The sequence below is a fragment of the Oncorhynchus gorbuscha genome, linkage group LG18 (genome assembly GCF_021184085.1).
Source record: "Oncorhynchus gorbuscha isolate QuinsamMale2020 ecotype Even-year linkage group LG18, OgorEven_v1.0, whole genome shotgun sequence".
In the NCBI taxonomy this organism is placed as follows: Eukaryota; Metazoa; Chordata; class Actinopteri; order Salmoniformes; family Salmonidae; genus Oncorhynchus; species Oncorhynchus gorbuscha.
The window spans coordinates 64,431,706-64,454,441 of record NC_060190.1 but is presented as its reverse complement, the minus strand read 5'-3'; the positions used below and the strand labels follow the sequence as shown (position 1 = coordinate 64,454,441).

Genomic DNA, 22,736 nt, shown 5'->3' with positions numbered 1-22,736 from the left:
GAATGTCAGATGTTTATAACAAGACAGGAGGCAGACAGTTAGAATGTCAGATGTTTATAATAAGACAGGAGGCAGACAGTTAGAATGTCAGATGTTTATAACAAGACAGGAGGCAGACAGTTAGAATGTCAGATGTTTATAACAAGACAGGAGGCAGACAGTTAGAATGTCAGAGGATTATAATAAGACAGGAGGCAGACAGTTAGAATGTCAGATGTTTATAACAAGACAGGAGGCAGACAGTTACTATACAGAAACTTCAAAGGTTTCTCTGGTGAAGAAGATGTCTCTGTCTCTGGCCAGACCTGAAGTGTCTGCTTGAAACTAGAAAAATAGAAGGAAGTATCTATCTGATGTTGTCATATTGAAAATATTTACTCACTCATTTCATAAACATATGAGCTAATTGAGCTGAAATGTGTGTGGGTTGTTGTATGTATATATATATATTGATTAGGTTAGTTGTTTTAAGGGTATCTTGTTTAAACTATCACTAAGCACGTATAGGGGTGGTGGGATCTTTGAGGTTGGTTTTTCGCGAGGGCACAACCAGCGGGTGGGGCTGGTTGTTATGGCCACTCGTGGAAATGGAGAGTTTGAAAAACTTAGTCGGAGGCATGGAGTAAAGATTCCTGCTGCGACAGGGTGTTCAGTGGAAGAATGTAGCTTGGCTGTGGGTGCTATCATTGGGTATGATAGCATCAAATCAGCCTCAAGGATGAATAGCGCTGTAGTGATATTCTTAGATTCAATTGAAAAGGTGAATAGAATAGTTGAGATGGGTGTCGTGTTGAGAGAAACACAGACGTCGGTATTTCCGCTTATGAATCCGGCGAAGAAAGTCATGCTTTCTAACGTGCCACCATTTGTTAGAGATGAAGTGTTATGGCGAGAGTTATCGCGCCATGGTCAAATAGTGTCTACAATAAAGAAAGTTCCTTTTGGATGCAAATCTCCGTTGTTGAAACATGTCGTGTCTCATAGGAGACAAGTGCATATGATTTTAAAAAGGAAGGAGATGAACTGGATTTAGCGTTTAGCTTTAAGATTGATGGATTTGATTATGTCTTCTATGCATCTACTGAATCAATGAAATGCTTTGGCTGTGGAAGAGAGGGGCATTTGGTGCGTAATTGTCCCGAAAATGAGCGCGCTGAGCCTGGTAGTAGTTTTAGTGCGAGTACAACTAACGCACCACCGCGAAGGGATGAACATGCTAAGGGTACAGGAGAAGAGAGAAGGTGGGCAGATGTGGTTGGAAAAGCAGGAGAGGAAGGCAGTGTGGATACGGGGGCAATTGTGGTAGATCAGAACAAAGAGGGAGGGGAAACAGTAGGCGAGATTGCGACTGCCGTCGCTGAGGTGGTGCTGGAAAATGAAATTGGAGGTCAAGAGGAGATTGAAATAACGGAAAAGGAAGCGGATGTTTTCAAAATACCGAGGAGTAAAAGGAAGAATGTAAGGGGTGGTGAAGGGTCTAATTCTAAGAGAAAGGTAGAGTTTGATAAATCAATTGAAGATGAACAAGGTGTAGAGATGGTGGAGTATTCTTCTGGGGAGGATAGTGAGAGTGAGTCATCTGACGCGTCACAACAATATAGTGAGATAAATGGGGTGGAAGGGAGGTATGGGATCGAGAGGATACGTCAATTTTTGAAGTTGACAAAAGGGAAGAAATATATGCAAGATTACAATGTAACTGATTTTTTCCCTGAACGTGAATTGTTTATTGAATCAGCAAAATTTCTGATGTCAAAAATTACAGGCGGAAGTTTGAAAACCCCTGAAATTGCTAGACTCAAGAAAGTGGTCACAAGAGTGATAAGTGATGTAAATTCTAAAGAAAATGAAAGAGTTCAGTTGCAGTCTTAACTCTGTAAAGAGATGTGGTGGCTGGATCGTCCTCTGTATATATATTTTTTTATCCATGAGCAGTTTTAAGATTTCTTCTTTAAACGTAAATGGGGCAAGAGATGTAAAAAAAAGAGCCATGGTGTATGAGTTAATTAGGGGAAAGGGAAGTGACATAATTTTTTTACAAGAAACGCATAGTAATTTGGAAAATGAAGTTATGTGGCAACAGGAGTGGGGGGACAGTGGTGTGTAGTCATAAAAACTCAAAAAGTGGGGGTGTGGTTATCTTGTTCTCAAAAGGGTTTTTGCCGTTGTCATATGAGGTTGAAGAGGTAGTTGAGGGAGGTTATTAAAAGTTAGAGCAAGGTATGAAAACATCACTATGTGTCTGATAAATGTATATGCCCCAGTGATGACAGTTGAGAGGGTATGTTTTTTAGAGACACTATCAAATACCATTGAGAAATGTAACAAAGAAGATTATTTGTTTATTGCTGGGGATTTTAACTGCACAGTTAGTGATTTAGATAGAAATCACCAAGAACCTCATATAGCCTCAAGGATGTTTTTAAAACGCCTCATTGTAACAAATGAATTGTGTGATATTTGGCGGAGTCAACATGGAGGAACAAGGCAGTACACCTGGGCGCATGTGAGAGAGAACATCATCTCTATGGCCAGGTTAGATAGGTTTTATGTTTTTGAGCATCAATCTCAGGTCTGTAAATCAAGTGTGATAACTCCAGTGGGGTTTTCTGATCATTGTTTAATAACAGAGGTGGTGTTCATTAACGATGTAAAACCCAAAAGCGCATACTGGCATTTTAATATAACTTTATTGAGTGATGCTCACTTCAGAAACTGTTTCAGTTTTTTTGGGAGAGGTGGAGATCTCAAAAAGCCAGTTTTGTATCCATTCAACAGTGGTGGGATATAGGGAAAATCCAGATTCAACAATTTTGTAATCAATACACGAGGAATGTCACTAAAGATATCACCAGATCAATGAAAGCCCTAGAGATTGAAATAGTGGAACTCATGACATTGGTTGAGACCACAGGAGATCGAGGCCATACTCAGGCCATCAAGAGGAGAAAAGCTGCATTGGCAGACCTGCTGGGTATCAGAGCACAGGGGCACTGGTGAGAAGTAAATTTCAGGGAATATCTGAAATGGATGCCTCATCCAAATTTTTCTTTGGTTTAGAGAAAAAGAATGGACAAAGAAAAATTATTCATTGTCTCAAATCAGCTGTTGGACAAGAGCTCACTAGCCCTAGTGAAATTAGAAAGAGGGCAGTAGAGTTCTACGCTGAGCTCTACAAATGTGAGTACAAAGAGGACAAAACAGTGACACAGCAGTTCTTTGATGGGCTCCCAAAGGTGGCTGCAGAAGTTAAGGTTGAGCTTGAGCAACCATTGTCTTTGCAGGATTTATACACTGCATTAAAAGGCATGGAAAATGGAAGGGCACCAGGCATTGATGGGCTTCCCGTTGACTTTTTTAAGTCTTTTTGGGCTATGTTGGGAGAGGATTGGTTAGAAGTAGCTAATGATAGTTTAACCGGAGGGTTACTACCAATAAGCTGCAGAAGGGCTGTCCTCACCCTACTGCCCAAAAAGGGTGACCCAAGGGAGGTGAAGAACTGGAGGCCGGTGGCTTTATTGTGCACTGATTATAAGATATTGTCAAAAGCTTTGTCCAACAGGCTGAGGGAGGTGATGGGGCAAATCATACATACGGATCAGTCCTACTGTGTTCCTGGCAGGCAGATAGGGGATAACATTTCTCTGATTCGTGATTTTTGGACGTCTCTAGGGATATTGGGTTGGATGCTGGTCTAATTTCAATTGATCAGGAAAAGGCATTTGACCGAGTTGAACATCAATACTTATGGCACACGCTTGAGGCGTTTGGGTTCAGCTCTGGTTTTATTGCCATGATCAAGGTGATATATGGTGACATTGAAAGTGTATTGAAAGTTAACGGTGGTTTGAGTGCTCCTTTTAAAGTGTGTAGAGGTATTAGGCAGGGATGTTCTATGTCAGGAATGTTATATGCCATTGCTATAGAGCCACTACTAAATAGCATTAGAAGTCGCATTGCAGGGGTGTGCTTTTCAGAGGATATTCCTCCTATTCGTCTCTCAGCCTATGCTGATGATGTAGTTGTGCTAGTGAAAAATCAAGCGGAGGTGGATAGCTTGAGTCTAATTGTTGATCGTTTTAGGGGAATATCCTCTGCAAAGGTAAATTGGGAAAAGAGTTGTGCGTTACAGATTGGAGAATGGTCTGGAGGGATCATGGCTTTGCCAGGGGGGCTAGAATGGTGTAAGGGAGGTTTTAAGTATCTTGGAGTGTACTTAGGAGATGAGGGGACTATGGAAAAAAATTGGAGTGGGGTGGTTGAAATGGTGGAAGGGAGGATGAGGAGATGGCGTTGGTTACTATCTCGTATGTCATATAGGGGGCGCACTATTATAGTTAACAATGTGATTGCATCTGCACTGTGGCATCGGTTGTCAGTTTTAGAACCACCATCTGGCCTTCTGGCTAAGATACAGGCAATTATTGTGGATTTCTTTTGGGATAAATATCACTGGGTTCCACAAAGTGTTTTGTATTTGTCAAAAGAAGAGGGGGACAAGGTCTTGTACATCTTGCTAGTAGGGCTGCTGCTTTCCGGTTTCAGTTTATTCAAAGGTTGCTTTATGGACCGGAAAATGTGGTGTGGAGAGGGGTGGCAGGTCTTATATTACAACGGGTTGGAGGATTAGGTTTAAAGAAGGCTTTATTTCTGGTTGATAGTAGCCAGATTTCTAGGGAGAGAGTACCTCCGTTTTACAGAGGACTTCTCAGAGTATGGAGCATAATGAAGGTGTCCAGACGAACTTCAGCGGAGTCAGTGCATTGGCTGTTGGAGGAACCTCTGGTGTATGGGGCAAGACTGGATTGTACAACTGCAGCTGTTCCACATTTCTCCAAGATTCTGGTGAAGGGGAAAATCATCACCTTAAGACAGTTAATGGCCATAGCTGGGCCCGCCTTAATGGATGGAAGACGGGTGGCAGAACATTTGGGGATGAGGTCGGAAAGGATTGTCGGACAAATGCTGGGGAGCTGTAGGAAGGCTCTGTCAGCGGAAGAATGGGGTATGCTTAGTAGTCACAAGAAGAAGGTACAAGATGAAGACGTCTCATTTCCAAGACTAGGGATTACACCAAATATCCCAGAGTCAGAAAGAAAGGCGTTATTGCTGGATTTGAGAGGGTTGGAGGAGGTGGGTTTGGATGAGGTGAATGGGAAGGACTTGTATAGGGGGTGTGTCAAGGTGTTGAATAAAGATAAATTGAAAAATAGAAAAGACACTCCATGGAGGGTAAAATTGGGCATTGATGACAAGGTAAAGCCAGCATGGAGAGCACTGTACAAACCACCGTTACAAAAGGGTACTGGAGATATGCAATGGAGGGTTTTACATGGCATCATTGCAGTTAATGCTTTTGTATCTGTTATTAATTCAGATGTTAGAGATGGATGTCCTTTTTGTAATATAAGAGAAACCATTTTTCACTGTTTTATTTTACATTACATTTAAGTCATTTAGCAGACGCTCTTATCCAGAGCGACTTACAAATTGGTGCATTCACCTTATGACATCCAGTGGGACAGTCACTTAACAATAGTGCATCTAAAACTTAGGGGGGGGGTGGGGTGAGAGGGATTACTTAACCTATCCTAGGTATTCCTTAAAGAGGTGGGGTTTCAGGTGTCTCCGGAAGGTGGTGATTGACTCCGCTGTCCTGGCGTCGTGAGGGAGTTTGTTCCACCATTGGGGGGGCCAGGGCAGCGAACAGTTTTGACTGGGCTGAGCGGGAGCTGTACTTCCTCAGTGGTAGGGAGGCGAGCAGGCCAGAGGTGGATGAACGCAGTGCCCTTGTTTGGGTGTAGGGCCTGATCAGAGCCTGGAGGTACTGAGGTGCCGTTCCCCTCACAGCTCCGTAGGCAAGCACCATGGTCTTGTAGCGGATGCGAGCTTCAACTGGAAGCCAGTGGAGAGAACGGAGGAGCGGGGTGACGTGAGAGAACTTGGGAAGGTTGAACACCAGACGGGCTGCGGCGTTCTGGATGAGTTGAAGGGGTTTAATGGCACAGGCAGGGAGCCCAGCCAACAGCGAGTTGCAGTAATCCAGACGGGAGATGACAAGTGCCTGGATTAGGACCTGCGCCGCTTCCTGTGTGAGGCAGGGTCGTACTCTGCGGAGTGTGAGAGGATAAAACCTCTATTGGAAATGCTGGAATCTTTGTTTAAAGCTGTAGGGGAATTTTTCAATAACACGGTTTTTATTTTGGGGTTTCAATATAGTAAACAACAGAAAAGAAAATGTCAAATGTTAAATTTTATTTTGGGACAAGCTAAGATGTCAATTTTTCTGAGTAGAAAACACAAGATAGAAACGGGATATGGGCAGGATGTAAGATGTGTTTTTAAAGGATTAGTAAAAGCAAGAATAAAAGTAGATTTTGAGTTCTTTTCAGCTGTAAAAGATCTCCTATTATTTGAGGAGAAGTGGGCCTACGAAAGAGCGCTTTGTTTTGTAGAAGAGGGGAAATTATTTTTTGCCGATGAAATAAGTTGAATGTATATGTTATGTATTTATTTTTATTTAGGAATTACATTTGTTTTTTCATTTCTGAAAGGGCAGTGTGTCATTTGTTTTTATGTTAACACTTGAGTAAAAAATAAAGGTTTTATAAAAACTCAAAAACTCTCTCTCTCTCTCTCTCTCTCTCTTTCTTTCTCTCTCTCTCTCTCTTTCTCTCCCTTTCCCTCTCTTTCTCTCTCTCTCTCTCTCTCTCTCTCTCTCTCTCTCCCTTTCTCTCTCTTTCTCTCTCTCTTTCTTTCTCTCTTTCTATTTCTCTCTCTCTCTCTCTCTCTCTATCGCCCCTCTCTCTCTCTCTCTCTCTCTCTCTCTCTCTCTCTCTCTCTCTCTCTCTCTCTCTCTCTCTCTCTCTCTCTCTCTCTCTCTCTCAGTGAGCCCCCCCTAGTGGAAGAACCTGCTCCTGACACCATCTCTGTCATCCACAACAGCGATGATGGTGAGTACACAGCAATATGTACACACAGGCACACACAGTTAAAGTTATGTTCCCATTATTCTTCTTTGAACTGTAATTAGCTGAATCCCACTGATCTCTGCCCGCTGACACGCAGCCTGATCAACATTATGCTTTTCACATCAACATTCTGCTTCTCACATCAACATTCTGCTTATCACATCAACATTATCCTTCTCACAGCAACATTCTGCTTCTCACAGCAACATTCGGCTTCTCACATCAACATTCTGCTTCTCACATCAACATTCTGCTTCTCACATCAACATTCTGCTTCTGATATCAACATTCTGCTTCTCACATCAACATTCTGCTTCTCACATCAACATTCTGCTTCTCACATCAACATTCTGCTTCTCACATCAACATTCTGCTTCTCACATCAACATTCTGCTTCTCACATCAACATTCTGCTTCTGATATCAACATTCGGCTTCTCACATAAACATTCTGCTTCTCACATCAACATTATCCTTCTCACAGCAACATTCTGCTTCTCACAGCAACATTCTGCTTCTCACAGCAACATTCTGCTTCTGATATCAACATTCTGCTTCTCACAGCAACATTCTGCTTCTCACAGCAACATTCTGCTTCTGATATCAACATTCTGCTTCTGATATCAACATTCTGCTTCTCACAGCAACATTCTGCTTCTCACAGCAACATTCTGCTTATCACATCAACATTCTGCTTATCACAGCAACATTCTGCTTCTCACATCAACATTCTGCTTCTCACAGCAACATTCTGCTTCTCACATCAACATTCTGCTTCTCACATCAACATTCTGCTTCTCACAGCAACATTCTGCTTCTCGCAGCAACATGCTGCTTCTGATATCAACATTCTGCTTCTCACATCAACATTCTGCTTCTGATATCAACATTCTGCTTCTCACATCAACCTTCTGCTTCTCACATCAACCTTCTGCTTCTCACATCAACATTCTGCTTCTCACATCAACATTCTGCTTCTGATATCAACATTCTGCTTCTCACATCAACATTCTGCTTCCCACATCAACATTCTGCTTCTCACAACATTCTGCTTCCCACATCAACATTCTGCTTCTCACATCAACATTCTGCTTCCCACATCAACCTTCTGCTTCTCACATCAACATTCTGCTTCCCACATCAACATTCGGCTTCTCACAGCACCCGTCCCCGCTAGCAGACCACACCATACAGCCACCCTCTGACCTCTTATAACCCACACTTTATAACAGCTGTATGATCACTACTGCGCCACAACCCTTTGTCTGTAACCAACTTCTGTGTCACTAACCTGCTAGGCACTAACCCGCCTCCCATTCTCTACCCCTACCCATCCTTCCCTTCTCCCTTCTCTCTCCCCTGTTGCTCCCCTCCTCTCTTCCCTCTCACTCTTTTTCTCTCCTTCTTTCTATCTCTGTCTCCCCTCTTTCTCTCTCTCTCCCTCTCTCTCCTATTCTCTCTCTCTCCCTCGCTCCCTCTCTGACTCTTAGGCTTGTTGGTCGTTTCAGAATCTGACCCAATAGTGGCCATTGCTCGCTTCGACTACTCTGGACGGACCAACCGGGAGCTGTCGTTTAATAAGGGCGCGTCTCTCCTCCTTTTCCAGCGAGTCAGTGATGACTGGTGGGAGGGCCAACACAACGGAGTGGACGGACTAGTGCCTCACCAGTACATAGTGGTTCAGGACATGTAAGAAACCACAAGACCCGTGTTTAGACAAGTACAAAGCTCGTCAGACCAGTATAGACCAGTGTTTAGACAAGTACAAAGCTCGTCAGACCAGTGCTGTGCAGACCACCATAGACAAGATGAGAGAATGGTGTTCTGGTTGGCTTGGCTGTAGTGTAATTATGTGTGTGTGTTCCAGGACGGACGGGGCAGTAGTGTGTGTGTGTGTGTGTGTGTGTGTGTGTGTGTGTGTGTGTGTGTGTGTGTGTGTGTGTGTGTGTGTGTGTGTGTGTGTGTGTGTGTGTGTGTGTGTGTGTGTGTGTGTGTGTGTGTGTGTGTGTGTGTTCCAGGACGGACGGGGCTGTAGTGTGATTATGTGTGTGTATGTTACAGGCAGGATGGGGGCAGAGGCAGTCCTAAGACTGAGGCAGAGTTGCAGGAGGAGAGAGTGTCCACTAGGGGCATCGCTGCCTCTCCCACTGGAGCTCATGTGGCTGACGTCTACCTGGCCAACCTCAACAAGTAAGAGACACACACAAGAACCAATCACAACGCATCATCTCCTCATTTACACCTTCACTGACCCAATTAGATCTCAGTCTGAATGACTATAGCCCCATAGCACTCATGTCTGTAGCCATGAAATGCTTTGAAAGGCTGGTCATGGCTCACATCAACACCATCATCCCAAACACCATGGACCCACTACAATTCGTATACTGCACCTACAGATTTTTTTTTACATTACAAAAACAAATGTATACATCCAAATGACAACTTACAGACACATACAAACAACAACTACATTTCCTCTGCCCAGACCTGCCTGCTCACACCCTATCGCTAGTGCCTGGTCACACCTCCATCCCTAGTGCCTGGTCACACCTCCATCCCTAGTGCCTGGTCACACCTCCATCCCTAGTGCCTGGTCACACCTCCATCCCTAGTGCCTGGTCACACCTCCATCCCTAGTGCCTGGTCACACCTCCATCCCTAGTGCCTGGTCACACATCCATCCCTAGTGCCTGGTCACACCTCCATCCCTAGTGCCTGACTGGTCACACCTCCATCCCTAGTGCCTGCCTGGTCACACCTCCATCCCTAGTGCCTGCCTGGTCACACCTCCATCCCTAGTGCCTGCCTGGTCACACCTCCATCCCTAGTGCCTGGTCACACCTCCATCCCTAGTGCCTGCCTGGTCACACCTCTATCCCTAGTGCCTGTCTGGTCACACCTCCATCCCTAGTGCCTGGTCACACCTCCATCCCTAGTGCCTGGTCACACCTCCATCCCTAGTGCCTGGTCACACCTCCATCCCTAGTGCCTGGTCACACCTCCATCCCTAGTGCCTGGTCACACCTCCATCCCTAGTGCCTGGTCACACATCCATCCCTAGTGCCTGGTCACACCTCTATCCCTAGTGCCTGTCTGGTCACACCTCCATCCCTAGTGCCTGGTCACACCTCCATCCCTAGTGCCTGGTCACACCTCCATCCCTAGTGCCTGGTCACACCTCCATCCCTAGTGCCTGGTCACACCTCCATCCCTAGTGCCTGCCTGGTCACACCTCCATCCCTAGTGCCTGGTCACACCTCCATCCCTAGTGCCTGGTCACACCTCCATCCCTAGTGCCTGGTCACACCTCCATCCCTAGTGCCTGGTCACACCTCCATCCCTAGTGCCTGGTCACACCTCCATCCCTAGTGCCTGGTCACACCTCCATCCCTAGTGCCTGGTCACACCTCCATCCCTAGTGCCTGGTCACACATCCATCCCTAGTGCCTGGTCACACCTCCATCCCTAGTGCCTGCCTGGTCACACCTCCATCCCTAGTGCCTGCCTGGTCACACCTCCATCCCTAGTGCCTGCCTGGTCACACCTCCATCCCTAGTGCCTGCCTGGTCACACCTCCATCCCTAGTGCCTGGTCACACCTCCATCCCTAGTGCCTGCCTGGTCACACCTCTATCCCTAGTGCCTGTCTGGTCACACCTCCATCCCTAGTGCCTGGTCACACCTCCATCCCTAGTGCCTGGTCACACCTCCATCCCTAGTGCCTGGTCACACCTCCATCCCTAGTGCCTGGTCACACCTCCATCCCTAGTGCCTGGTCACACCTCCATCCCTAGTGCCTGCCTGGTCACACCTCCATCCCTAGTGCCTGGTCACACCTCCATCCCTAGTGCCTGGTCACACCTCCATCCCTAGTGCCTGGTCACACCTCCATCCCTAGTGCCTGCCTGGTCACACCTCCATCCCTAGTGCCTGTCTGGTCACACCTCCATCCCTAGTGCCTGTCTGGTCACACCTCCATCCCTAGTGCCTGGTCACACCTCCATCCCTAGTGCCTGGTCACACCTCCATCCCTAGTGCCTGGTCACACCTCCATCCCTAGTGCCTGGTCACACCTCCATCCCTAGTGCCTGCCTGGTCACACCTCCATCCCTAGTGCCTGCCTGGTCACACCTCCATCCCTAGTGCCTGGTCACACCTCCATCCCTAGTGCCTGGTCACACCTCCATCCCTAGTGCCTGGTCACACCTCCATCCCTAGTGCCTGGTCACACCTCCATCCCTAGTGCCTGGTCACACCTCCATCCCTAGTGCCTGGTCACACCTCCATCCCTAGTGCCTGGTCACACCTCCATCCCTAGTGCCTGGTCACACCTCCATCCCTAGTGCCTGGTCACACCTCCATCCCTAGTGCCTGCCTGGTCACACCTCTATCCCTAGTGCCTGTCTGGTCACACCTCCATCCCTAGTGCCTGGTCACACCTCCATCCCTAGTGCCTGGTCACACCTCCATCCCTAGTGCCTGGTCACACCTCCATCCCTAGTGCCTGGTCACACCTCCATCCCTAGTGCCTGCCTGGTCACACCTCCATCCCTAGTGCCTGGTCACACCTCCATCCCTAGTGCCTGGTCACACCTCCATCCCTAGTGCCTGGTCACACCTCCATCCCTAGTGCCTGGTCACACCTCCATCCCTAGTGCCTGGTCACACCTCCATCCCTAGTGCCTGGTCACACCTCCATCCCTAGTGCCTGGTCACACCTCCATCCCTAGTGCCTGGTCACACCTCCATCCCTAGTGCCTGGTCACACCTCCATCCCTAGTGCCTGGTCACACCTCCATCCCTAGTGCCTGGTCACACCTCCATCCCTAGTGCCTGGTCACACCTCCATCCCTAGTGCCTGGTCACACCTCCATCCCTAGTGCCTGCCTGGTCACACCTCTATCCCTAGTGCCTGTCTGGTCACACCTCCATCCCTAGTGCCTGGTCACACCTCCATCCCTAGTGCCTGGTCACACCTCCATCCCTAGTGCCTGGTCACACCTCCATCCCTAGTGCCTGGTCACACCTCCATCCCTAGTGCCTGGTCACACCTCCATCCCTAGTGCCTGGTCACACCTCCATCCCTAGTGCCTGGTCACACCTCCATCCCTAGTGCCTGGTCACACCTCCATCCCTAGTGCCTGGTCACACCTCCATCCCTAGTGCCTGGTCACACCTCCATCCCTAGTGCCTGGTCACACCTCCATCCCTAGTGCCTGGTCACACCTCCATCCCTAGTGCCTGGTCACACCTCCATCCCTAGTGCCTGGTCACACCTCCATCCCTAGTGCCTGGTCACACCTCCATCCCTAGTGCCTGGTCACACCTCCATCCCTAGTGCCTGGTCACACCTCCATCCCTAGTGCCTGCCTGGTCACACCTCCATCCCTAGTGCCTGCCTGGTCACACCTCCATCCATCCCTAGTGCCTGGTCACACCTCCATCCCTAGTGCCTGGTCACACCTCCATCCCTAGTGCCTGGTCACACCTCCATCCCTAGTGCCTGGTCACACCTCCATCCCTAGTGCCTGGTCACACCTCCATCCCTAGTGCCTGGTCACACCTCCATCCCTAGTGCCTGGTCACACCTCCATCCCTAGTGCCTGGTCACACCTCCATCCCTAGTGCCTGGTCACACCTCCATCCCTAGTGCCTGGTCACACCTCCATCCCTAGTGCCTGGTCACACCTCCATCCCTAGTGCCTGGTCACACTTCCATCCCTAGTGTCTGCCTGGTCACACCTCCATCCCTAGTGCCTGCCTGGTCACACCTCCATCCCTAGTGCCTGGTCACACCTCCATCCCTAGTGCCTGGTCACACCTCCATCCCTAGTGCCTGGTCACACCTCCATCCCTAGTGCCTGGTCACACCTCCATCCCTAGTGCCTGGTCACACTTCCATCCCTAGTGTCTGCCTGGTCACACCTCCATCCCTAGTGCCTGCCTGGTCACACCTCCATCCCTAGTGCCTGGTCACACCTCCATCCCTAGTGCCTGGTCACACCTCCATCCCTAGTGCCTGGTCACACCTCCATCCCTAGTGCCTGGTCACACCTCCATCCCTAGTGCCTGGTCACACTTCCATCCCTAGTGTCTGCCTGGTCACACCTCCATCCCTAGTGCCTGGTCACACCTCCATCCCTAGTGCCTGGTCACACCTCCATCCCTAGTGCCTGGTCACACCTCCATCCCTAGTGCCTGGTCACACCTCCATCCCTAGTGCCTGGTCACCTCCATCCCTAGTGCCTGGTCACACCTCCATCCCTAGTGCCTGGTCACACCTCCATCCCTAGTGCCTGGTCACACCTCCATCCCTAGTGCCTGGTCACACCTCCATCCCTAGTGCCTGGTCAGTGCCTGGTCACACCTCCATCCCTAGTGCCTGGTCACACCTCCATCCCTAGTGCCTGGTCACACCTCCATCCCTAGTGCCTGGTCACACCTCCATCCCTAGTGCCTGGTCACACCTCCATCCCTAGTGCCTGGTCACACCTCCATCCCTAGTGCCTGGTCACACCTCCATCCCTAGTGCCTGGTCACACCTCCATCCCTAGTGCCTGGTCACACCTCCATCCCTAGTGCCTGGTCACACCTCCATCCCTAGTGCCTGCATTATTGTTTGCCACTTGGTCTTAAATTGTACCAATTTGTTGTTCTCAGTCGCCCATGTTATTTCAATATTTCAAGAATAAATCATTTTATTTGTCCATAGTATCAATGATGGAGGGTTGAATTTTATCTAAATGAGTGATGAGAAGAGAACCGTCCAGCCCATTGGGTATCTCACTACACCACCATATGTTGTCTTGAAATATGCAGTCCGATGGAAAGAAATTACGTTTATATTGTTATACTTCTGACAACTTTCTAGCTCCGCCCACAACTTCGGAACTTTCTAGCGTTCCCAAAAGGCATCGATTATTGAATCATTATTAGTTGAACACTTGTCATGACTGCTGTCATGCTGTGTAATTTGTTAATTCTGTCTCTTGTATATAATTATATACTGTACTTTGGTTTATACTGGATTATTTAAGCATACATTTTTGTTAACTGTAATTTTGTTAGTTATGCTCCAACTTTCCCTCCATCTTATGCCAACATCAGTTATTTTTAAATCTTGGTTTCAATAGTTTATATTTTTTCTAAGATGGATAGGCTCTCTGCAAGGTTTTCTATATCTTACCTATCGTATGAACATCTTTTTATGACTCAAAACAAGATTACCTCAGGCCTCCCGCAGTGGTTAAGGGCGCTGTGCCACCAGCTGTGCCACTAGAGACCCTGGGTTCGCGCCCAGGCTCTGTCGCAACCGGCTGCGACCGGGAGGTCCGTGGGACAACGCACAATTGGCCTAGCGTCGTCCACAGCTACTCCTGTGGCGGGCCGGGTGCAGTGCGCGCTAACCAAGGTTGCCAGGTGTTTCCTTTGACACATTGGTGCGGCTGGCTTCCAGGTTGGATGTGCGCTGTGTTAAGAAGCAGTGCGGCTTGGTTGGGTTGTATATCGGAGGACGCATGACTTTCAACCTTCGTCTCTCCCGAGCCCATCTAGGAGTTGTAGCGATGAGACAAGATAGTAGCTACTAAAACAATTGGATACCATGAAATTGGGTTAAAAAAGGGGGAAAAATACAAATAAAAAACGAGATTACCTCAAGATTTAAGATTACCTCGAAATTTTACCTCGAAATTTCAAGATTACCTCGAAATTTCGTTATAAGTTGCAATGTAGATAGTATTTGAAACTATGTACATTGGTCAGTCCAAAATTACTTTTTAATTCTGTCATGGAAATAAATATATTTCCTGTTACCAAGTCATTTACGGTTTTTGTGCCTTTAGTTTTCCATGTGGGCCAATTTATCGATTAATTCTGAAAAGCTATCCAGTGTCACGTAAGAAGCGGACCAAGGTGCAGCGTGGTGAGCGTACATTTTCATTTATTGACATAAAATGTTGCCAACAAAAAAAGGAACGACTGTGAAGCTTAACAGGGCTATCGTGCCACTAACAAAGTTAACTACCCACACAGAAAGGAGGGAAAAGTATGATTCCCAATCAGAGACAACGATAGACAGCTGTCCCTGATTGAGAACCATTCCTGCCAAAACAGAAATAAAGAAACATAAAAAACAAAACATAGAATGCCCACCCAAATCACACCCTGACCAAACCAAAGTAGAGACATAAAAAGGCTCTCTCAGGTCAGGGCATGACAGTACCCCCCCCCCCCCCCAAGGTGCGGACTCCGGCCGCAAAACCTGAACCTATAGGGGAGGATCCGGGTGGGCATCTATCCACGGTGGCACCTCTGGTGTGGGGACCCTCTCTGCGGGCCCTGGACTGGGGACCCTCTCTGCGGGCCCTGGACTGGGGACCCTCTCTGCGGGCCCCGGACTGGGGACCCTCTTTGCTGGCCCCGGACTGTGCACCCTCACTGCGGGCCCCGGACTGGGCACCCTCGCTGCGGGCCCCGGACTGGGTACCCTCGCTGGAGGCCCCGGACTGGCCCATGGAGCAGGCACCGGACACCAGGCTGAGGAGACCTACTGGAGGCCTGATCTGTGGAGGAGGCACGGGATGATCCAGGCTGGGGAGACCTACTGGAGGCCTGGTCCGTGGAGGAGGCACGGGATGATCCAGGCTGGGGAGACCTACTGGAGGCCTGGTCCTTGGAGGAGGCACGGGATGATCCAGTCTGGGGAGACCTACTGGAGGCCTGATCTGTGGAGGAGGCACGGGATGATCCAGGCTGGGGAGACCTACTGGAGGCCTGGTCCGTGGAGGAGGCACGGGATGATCCAGGCTGGGGAGACCTACTGGAGGCCTGGTCCGTGGAGGAGGCACGGGATGATCCAGGCTGGGGAGACATACTGGAGGCCTGGTCCGTGGAGGAGGCACGGGATGAACCAGGCTGGGGAGACCTACTGGAGACCTGGTCCGTGGAGGAGGCACGGGATGAACCAGGCTGGGGAGACGTGGTCCGTGGAGGAGGCACAGGATGAACCAGGCTGGGGAGACATACTGGAGCTCTGGTGCGTAGCCTTGGCACCACTCTTTCAGGCTGAATGCCCACTTTAGCCCGGCACCTCCAGAGCACAGGCACAGGTCGAACCGGGCTGTGGGGGAGCACTGGAGATCTGGTGCTTGGCACTTGCACCGCTCCTCTTGGCTGCATGCCCACTTTAGCCCGGCACTTGCCTAGAACTGGCATATAGCGCACCGGGCTATGAGAGTGAACACAGCATAACACGGTGCCCCACCAGTACCACGCTCCTTACGGTAACCACGGAGAGTTGGCTCAGGTCTATACCCTGACTCAGCCACTCTCCCAGTGTGCCTCCCCCAAAAAATGTTTTGGGGCTGCCTCTCGTGCTTACTCCGCTGTGCCAACTCCTCGTAGCGTCGCTGCTCTGCTTTAGCTGCCTCCAATTCCTCCTTAGTACGGCGATACACCCCAGCCTCTGTGCCCAGGGTCGCTTGCCTTCCAATATCTCCTCCCATGTCCATTCCTCCAGATAGCGCTGCTCCTCCCGGCCACGCTGCTTGGTCCTTTCGTGGTGGGTAGTTCTGTCACGGGCGTCGTAAGAAGCGAACCAAGGTGCAGCGTGGTGAGCGTACATTTTATTTTATTGATATAAAATGTTGCCAACAAAACACAGGAACGACCGTGAAGCTTAACACGGCTATAGTGCCACTAACAAAGTTAACTACCCACACAGAAAGGAGGGAAAAGGGCTACCTAAGTATGATTCCCAATCAGATACAACGATAATGTCCCTGATTGAGAACCATACCCGGCCAAAACATAGAAATAAAGAAACATAGAATGCCCACCCAAATCACACCCCGACCAAACCAAAATAGAGACATAAAAAGGCTCTCTCAGGTCAGGGCGTGACACAAGGATTATTCCATAAGGTTGTGTTTCTAGGGAGTGATATTGGTTCTTGTAAAATACGTTTCATTTTCTTTGATATATTTATATTTATTTATTAACCCCTTTTCCTCCCCAATTTCATGGTATCCAATTAGTAGTTACAGTCTTGTCCCATCGCTGCAACTCCCGTACGGACTCGGGAGAGCTGAAGGTCGAGAGCCATGCGTCCCCCGAAACACAACCCAACCAAGCCGCACTGCTTCTTGACACACTGCTCGCTTTAACCGGAAGCCAGCCACACCAATGTGTCAAAGAAAACACCATACCACTGGCGACCGTGTTAGCGTGCACTGTGCCCAGCCCGCAACAGAAGTCGCTAGTGCGCGATGGGACAAGGATATCCCAACCGGCCAAACCCTCCCCTAACCCGGGCGAAGCTGAGCCAATTGTGCACCGCCGCATAGGTCTCCTGGTTCCCGGCTGGCTGCAACACAGCCAGGGATCAAACCCGGGTCAGTAGTGACGCGATGCAGTGCCTTAGTTCTAGTGTTCTAAACTATGAAGTTGCTAATGTTTTTAGCTTTATCCTTTGAAAATCGCCATAAAAATATTCTAGGGATGAGCATGAACATCTTCACCTTTATTTAACCAGGAAGGCAAGTTGAGAACAAGTTCTCATTTACAATTGCGACCTGTCCAAGATAAAGCAAAGCAATATGTACCCATTGTTCCTCTTTAGTGCATTTAACTACAGTACCAGTCAAAAGTTTGGACAAACCTACTCATTCCAGGGTTTTTCTTTATTTTTTTACTATTTTCTACATTGTAGAATAATAGTGAAGATTTCCAAACTATGAAATAACACATATGGAATCATGTAGTAACCAAAAAAATGTTAAACAAATCAAAATATATTTTATATTTGAGACTCTTCAAAGTAGCCACCCTTTGCCTTGATGACAGCTTTGCACACTTTCTCAACCAGCTTCACCTGTAAGGATTTTCCAACAGTCTTGAAGGAGTTCCCACATATGCTGAGCCTTGGGTAACGAGTTGATACAATTCCATGTCTGGAAGGTTAAAACCACTCCAGACTTAGGAAGATGTAAAACTGTCCTTTTTATTTTATGAGTTTTATTTACCCATATAAAGTTTGTAATGACACAGTATACTTTTTTAAAGAATGTCTTGGGTGGGGTAATTGGTATAACCAAAAATAGATATAAAACTTTGGCAGACATACCATTCTGAAGAGAGAGCCGCACAATCTAAGAGCTTAGATGCAAAAATGTAATGTCCAACGTTTCGACAGGCAAGCTTTCTTAATAACAAACACTGCAGGGTGACTCGTTTATATAGTGTCAAAAGACACAGGTGTCTGTAACCATGGCAAAGTATGGCCTAATATCATTGGTTAATTCTCAAATATTAAAATGACATACAAAGAACATACAAAAAACTAATGTATAGCATATGATCATAGAATCAATTTAGACTACATGAGGTTTATTCTACCTGGAACATTTATCAGAATAATATTTCAATTCATGAAATCTGCTTTTATATCGTTGAGTAATGGAATAAAGTTATCTTTATATATTTGTTGTTCGTTGTCACGTATTAAGCATCCCAAGTATGTCATCTTTTTGTGGTCCACTTAAAGGCTGTAGATCATGAGTTATTATTAATACTTTTCCACCTTCATTTTAAAGTTTGAGATTTCTGAGTATTCTGAAAATATTTTTTTGCAAAGGGGCATTGAGTTTTGACAGAGATGACTCAGTCTCTATTACACTCCACACTGCCCTCTACCACTTGAATAAGCGGAACACATATGTGAGAATGCTGTTCATTGACTATAGCTCAGCGTTCAACAATGTAGTACCCTCCAAGCTTATCACTACGCTCAGGACCCTGGGACTAAACACCTCCCTCTGCAACTGGATCCTGGACTTCCTGACGGACCACCCCCAGGTGGTGAGGGTAGGCAACAGCACATCCGCCACGCTGACCCCTCAGGGGTGTGTGCTTAGTCCCCTCCTGTTCTCCCTGTTCACCCAAGACTTTGTGGCCGCCCACGATTCCAATACCATAATTAAGTTTGCTGATGACAAGACAGTGGTAGGTCTGATCCCAGGTGATCAGACAGCCTACAGAAAGGAGGTCAGTGACCTGGCCGTGTGGTGCCAGGAGCACAACCTTACCCTCAATGTCAGTAAGAAAAATGATCTGATCGTAGACAACGGGAAACGGAGGGCGGAACACACACCCATCCAGATCAACAGGGCTGTAGTGGAACGGGTCGAGAGCTTCAAGTTCCTCGTAGTCCACATCACACAAAAAATGAACATAGTCCACACACACCAACACAGTCATGAAGAAGGCACAACAATGCTTCTTCCCCCTCCGGAGGAGGTGGTCCTTCTGTAGCTCAGTTGGTAGAGCATGGCGCTTGTAACGCCAGGGTAGTGGGTTCGATCCCCGGGACCACCCATACGTAGAATGTATGCACACATGACTGTAAGTCGCTTTGGATAAAAGTGTCTGCTAAATGGCATATATATAGGATGAAAAGATTTGTCATGGGCCCTCACATTCTCAAAAGTTGTACAGCTGCACCATTGAGAGCATCTTGACTGACTGCATCACTGATCGGTATGGCAACTGCTTGGCATCTGACTGCAAGGCACTACAGAGGGTAGTGTGTATGGCCCAGTATATCACTGGGGCCAAGCTTCCTGCCATCCGGGACCTCTATACCAGGCAGTGTCAGAGGAAGGTCCTAAAAATGGTAAAGACTTGAGCCACCCAGGTCATAGACTATTCTCTCAGCTACCACATTGCAAGTGGAACCGATGCACTAAGTCTGGAACCAACAGGACCCTAAACAGCTTCGACCCCCAAGTCATAAGATGCTACATAGTGAGTTAAATAGTTAACAACATAGGTATTGTCCCCCCTTTGCACCAACTCTTTTGACTCATCACGTACGCTGCTGCTACTGTTTATTATCTGTCCTGTTGTCTCGTCACTTCATGCCTACCCATATGTACATATCTTCCTCAATTACCTCGTCGACGGTACTGGTACCCCATGTATGATTATGGATTTATTCCTCCAGTTATTATCTTTGTATTATTTCACTGTTAGTCTACACTTGTTGTTCATGAAAAATTTGACGAATAAAATGTTCTTTGATTTTTCATCTTCTCACTAACCAATTCCCCCTTCTCTCTCTCTCTCTAACCAATCCAATCCCCCTTCTCTCTCTCTCTAACCAATCCAATCCCCCCTTCTCTCTCTCTTCCTCTCTCTGTCAGGATGAGGAAGAAGCCGGAGTTGGGGAGTATCCGTAGAACCTTCCGGGTGTCTGAGGGGGGACAGGGGGGTGACGTACCCCCAACGGGGGCGACTGGTGGGGGTGTGAGGACGGCCAGTCTGCCTGTGGGAGGGGCTCTGTTGAAAGAGGGCGGTGACAAACGACCAGTCAGCGCCCACAGTGTCCTCAACTCCTCCATTACACGCCACTCCTCTCTCAAGACCAAGGTAACTTTTTATGACTGCTGGGTAATATTATCTATCATTATTGTTTTGCTGATTGTAAGGAGTGTTATTTGTTGTGCAGGTGGAAAGCCCTCAGTTCCGCAAAGCGACCACAGCGGGGCGCTCTAAGAGCTTCAGCAACCACAGACCTCTGGACCCTGAGGTCATCACTCAGCTGGAGCCCACCTCACAGGTTCGACCACCTCTGACCCCTGACCCCTCACCTCTCAGCCCTACCAAATGTGTGTGTTTTTCTGATTTGTATCTCTGTCTGATATCTCCTTATCTGTTTCAGGATATCGAGGCGGCTATGAGCTCTGCTCTGAGAGAGCTGGAGAGGCAGAGCAGTGTCCAGCACACACACACCCCCGACGTGGTGCTGGACACTCTGGAGCAGCTGAAGGGTGTGTGTGGTGGAGGAGGAGGGGGCGCGTCAGAGCCCTCCAGTCCCCTCCACTCCCGTCTGCTGAGGGACAGCGACGGCGCAGGACCTCCACACTCACACCCTCTCCAACGCAGCGCTTCGTCTGCTAGCGACGTCCCCTCCTCCTTCCGCCCTTCCTATCCCAGGAGCACCCTGCCCTCCTCTCTCGCCTCCTCAGCCCTCTCTTTCTCCACTCCCTCCTTCCGAGAGCCTCGTCCTCCAGCCACGCGGCCCAAGCCGGTGGTCTTCCCCAAGGGAGGAGGAAGCAGCAGTCCGGCTATGGGGTCCCCAACCTCCACTGTCCCCCCTCCTCCCCCACCCCCACCCCAGCCCAACGACAAGTCCTGCCCCGCCTGAGGAGTGACATCACACACGCTCCACTTCCATACACAAACCACTGCCCCATCTCCCCTCACCCAATGACAAGTGGGATAGCTCTCACCTAGGATCAGCTTACCCTCCCAAACAAAGCATTATGGGAGTTAGACTGTATAAAGCCTCCATGACTCAAACAAGGGATCAAACGAACATACAGCACGACAATAAAGAGACATGGAACCTGTGCTGTATATACTGGTGTGAGGTGTGTGTGTGTGTGTGTGTGTGTGTGTGTGTGTGTGTGTGTGTGTGTGTGTGTGTGTGTGTGTGTGTGTGTGTGTGTGTGTGTGTGTGTGTGTGTGTGTGTGTGTGTGTGTGTGTGTGTGTGTGTGTGTGTGTGTGTGTGTGTGTGTGTGAGCGTGCCTGTGTGAGCGTGCCTGTGTGAGGTGTGTGCGAGCGTGCCTGTGCGAGTGTGCATGTGTGTGAGGTGTGTGTGTGTGTGAGCGTGACTGTGTGAGCGTGCCTGTGTGAGGTGAGTGTGCCTGTGTGTGTGTGTGTGAGATGTGTGTGTGAGCGTGCCCATGTGAGGCGTGTGTTTGTGAGTGTGCCTGTGTGAGGTGTGTGTGTGTGCCTGTGTGAGGCGTGTGTGTGTGAGCGTGCCTGTGTGAGGTGTGTGTGTGCGGTGTGTGTGAGCGTGCCTGTGTGAGGTGTGTGTGTGTGTGTGTGAGCGTGCCTGTGTGAGGTGTGTGTATGAGTGTGCCTGTGTGAGGTGCGTGTGAGCCATCCTGGACAGAAAGAGACAGAGATGGACAGACAGATGGATGGATGGATGGAGAGAGCAGTGGAATGCCTCTTTCTACATGAAGAGAAGAGGACCAGGCTATGTCTTTGATCCTCCTGTGTGTAGGAAAGCTGAGTGTTGTGGTGACTCGTTCTAACAACAACGCTCACCAGTATAGCTGCTATACACCACGCTCTTTTCTACTGTATTCTACTAGACTGTATTCTACTATACTATTCATCAGGGCTATTCAATTAGCACCCCTCAGGGGCCAAAGGAATGCTGCTTTACTTTTCTAAGTGGAAGTTGTAATGTAATTGATTGGCCAGAGAGCCCAATCACCAATGTCACAGGTGTGTATTGATGGGGCCCTGCAGGACAATAGTTAAAAGTCCTTCTCTACATTCTGTATTTACCCACATAATGCAATGCTTGTCTAGCTTTCCAACAGCACCTCCTGCTGGTGTTTATGTGCACGACATGGCTGTTCTCAATAACCAACCTTTCTTTAGCAATAAGAGTCTGACAGACTCATCAGCTTAGCAGCATGCCAGGCCTGCTGCTTCTCTCTCCCTTAGATTCCCAGCATTAATATACGCTCTGTTACAGAAGTGGAATAGACACACACATACACATGTGTGTGACGTGGCAGCTAAATGCCTTTCAGGTTCTCCTCGCATGCTGGGGCCACAGCAGTCGCAGTGCTGACTGACTGCATCTATTTTCAATACTACCAAACGCGCCTCTTACACCAGCTTCACACAAATTATTACTCCAGACAAAATCAGCAAAAAGGGTATTTTTACATGTATAGTT

At 48.4% G+C, this 22,736-nt stretch overlaps 1 protein-coding gene across 4 annotated transcripts in view; it reads left to right on the top strand.

Moving 5' to 3' along the window:
- Positions 1 to 21,575, top strand: part of LOC124003234 (SLIT-ROBO Rho GTPase-activating protein 2B-like) — a 219,020-nt gene extending 197,445 nt beyond the window's left edge. For 3 of the 4 annotated variants that reach the window (XM_046311323.1, XM_046311322.1, XM_046311326.1), the window contains exons 18-23: positions 6,889 to 6,953; positions 8,461 to 8,659; positions 9,032 to 9,160; positions 20,175 to 20,400; positions 20,480 to 20,590; positions 20,693 to 21,575. In XM_046311323.1, the coding sequence (XP_046167279.1) occupies positions 6,889 to 6,953; positions 8,461 to 8,659; positions 9,032 to 9,160; positions 20,175 to 20,400; positions 20,480 to 20,590; positions 20,693 to 21,178 (1,216 nt within the window). In that variant the 3' untranslated portion in view covers positions 21,179 to 21,575. The remainder of the gene's footprint in view (positions 1 to 6,888; positions 6,954 to 8,460; positions 8,660 to 9,031; positions 9,161 to 20,174; positions 20,401 to 20,479; positions 20,591 to 20,692) is intronic. The other variant, XM_046311324.1, reaches the window with a different exon arrangement.
- Positions 21,576 to 22,736: the final 1,161 nt, after the last annotated feature.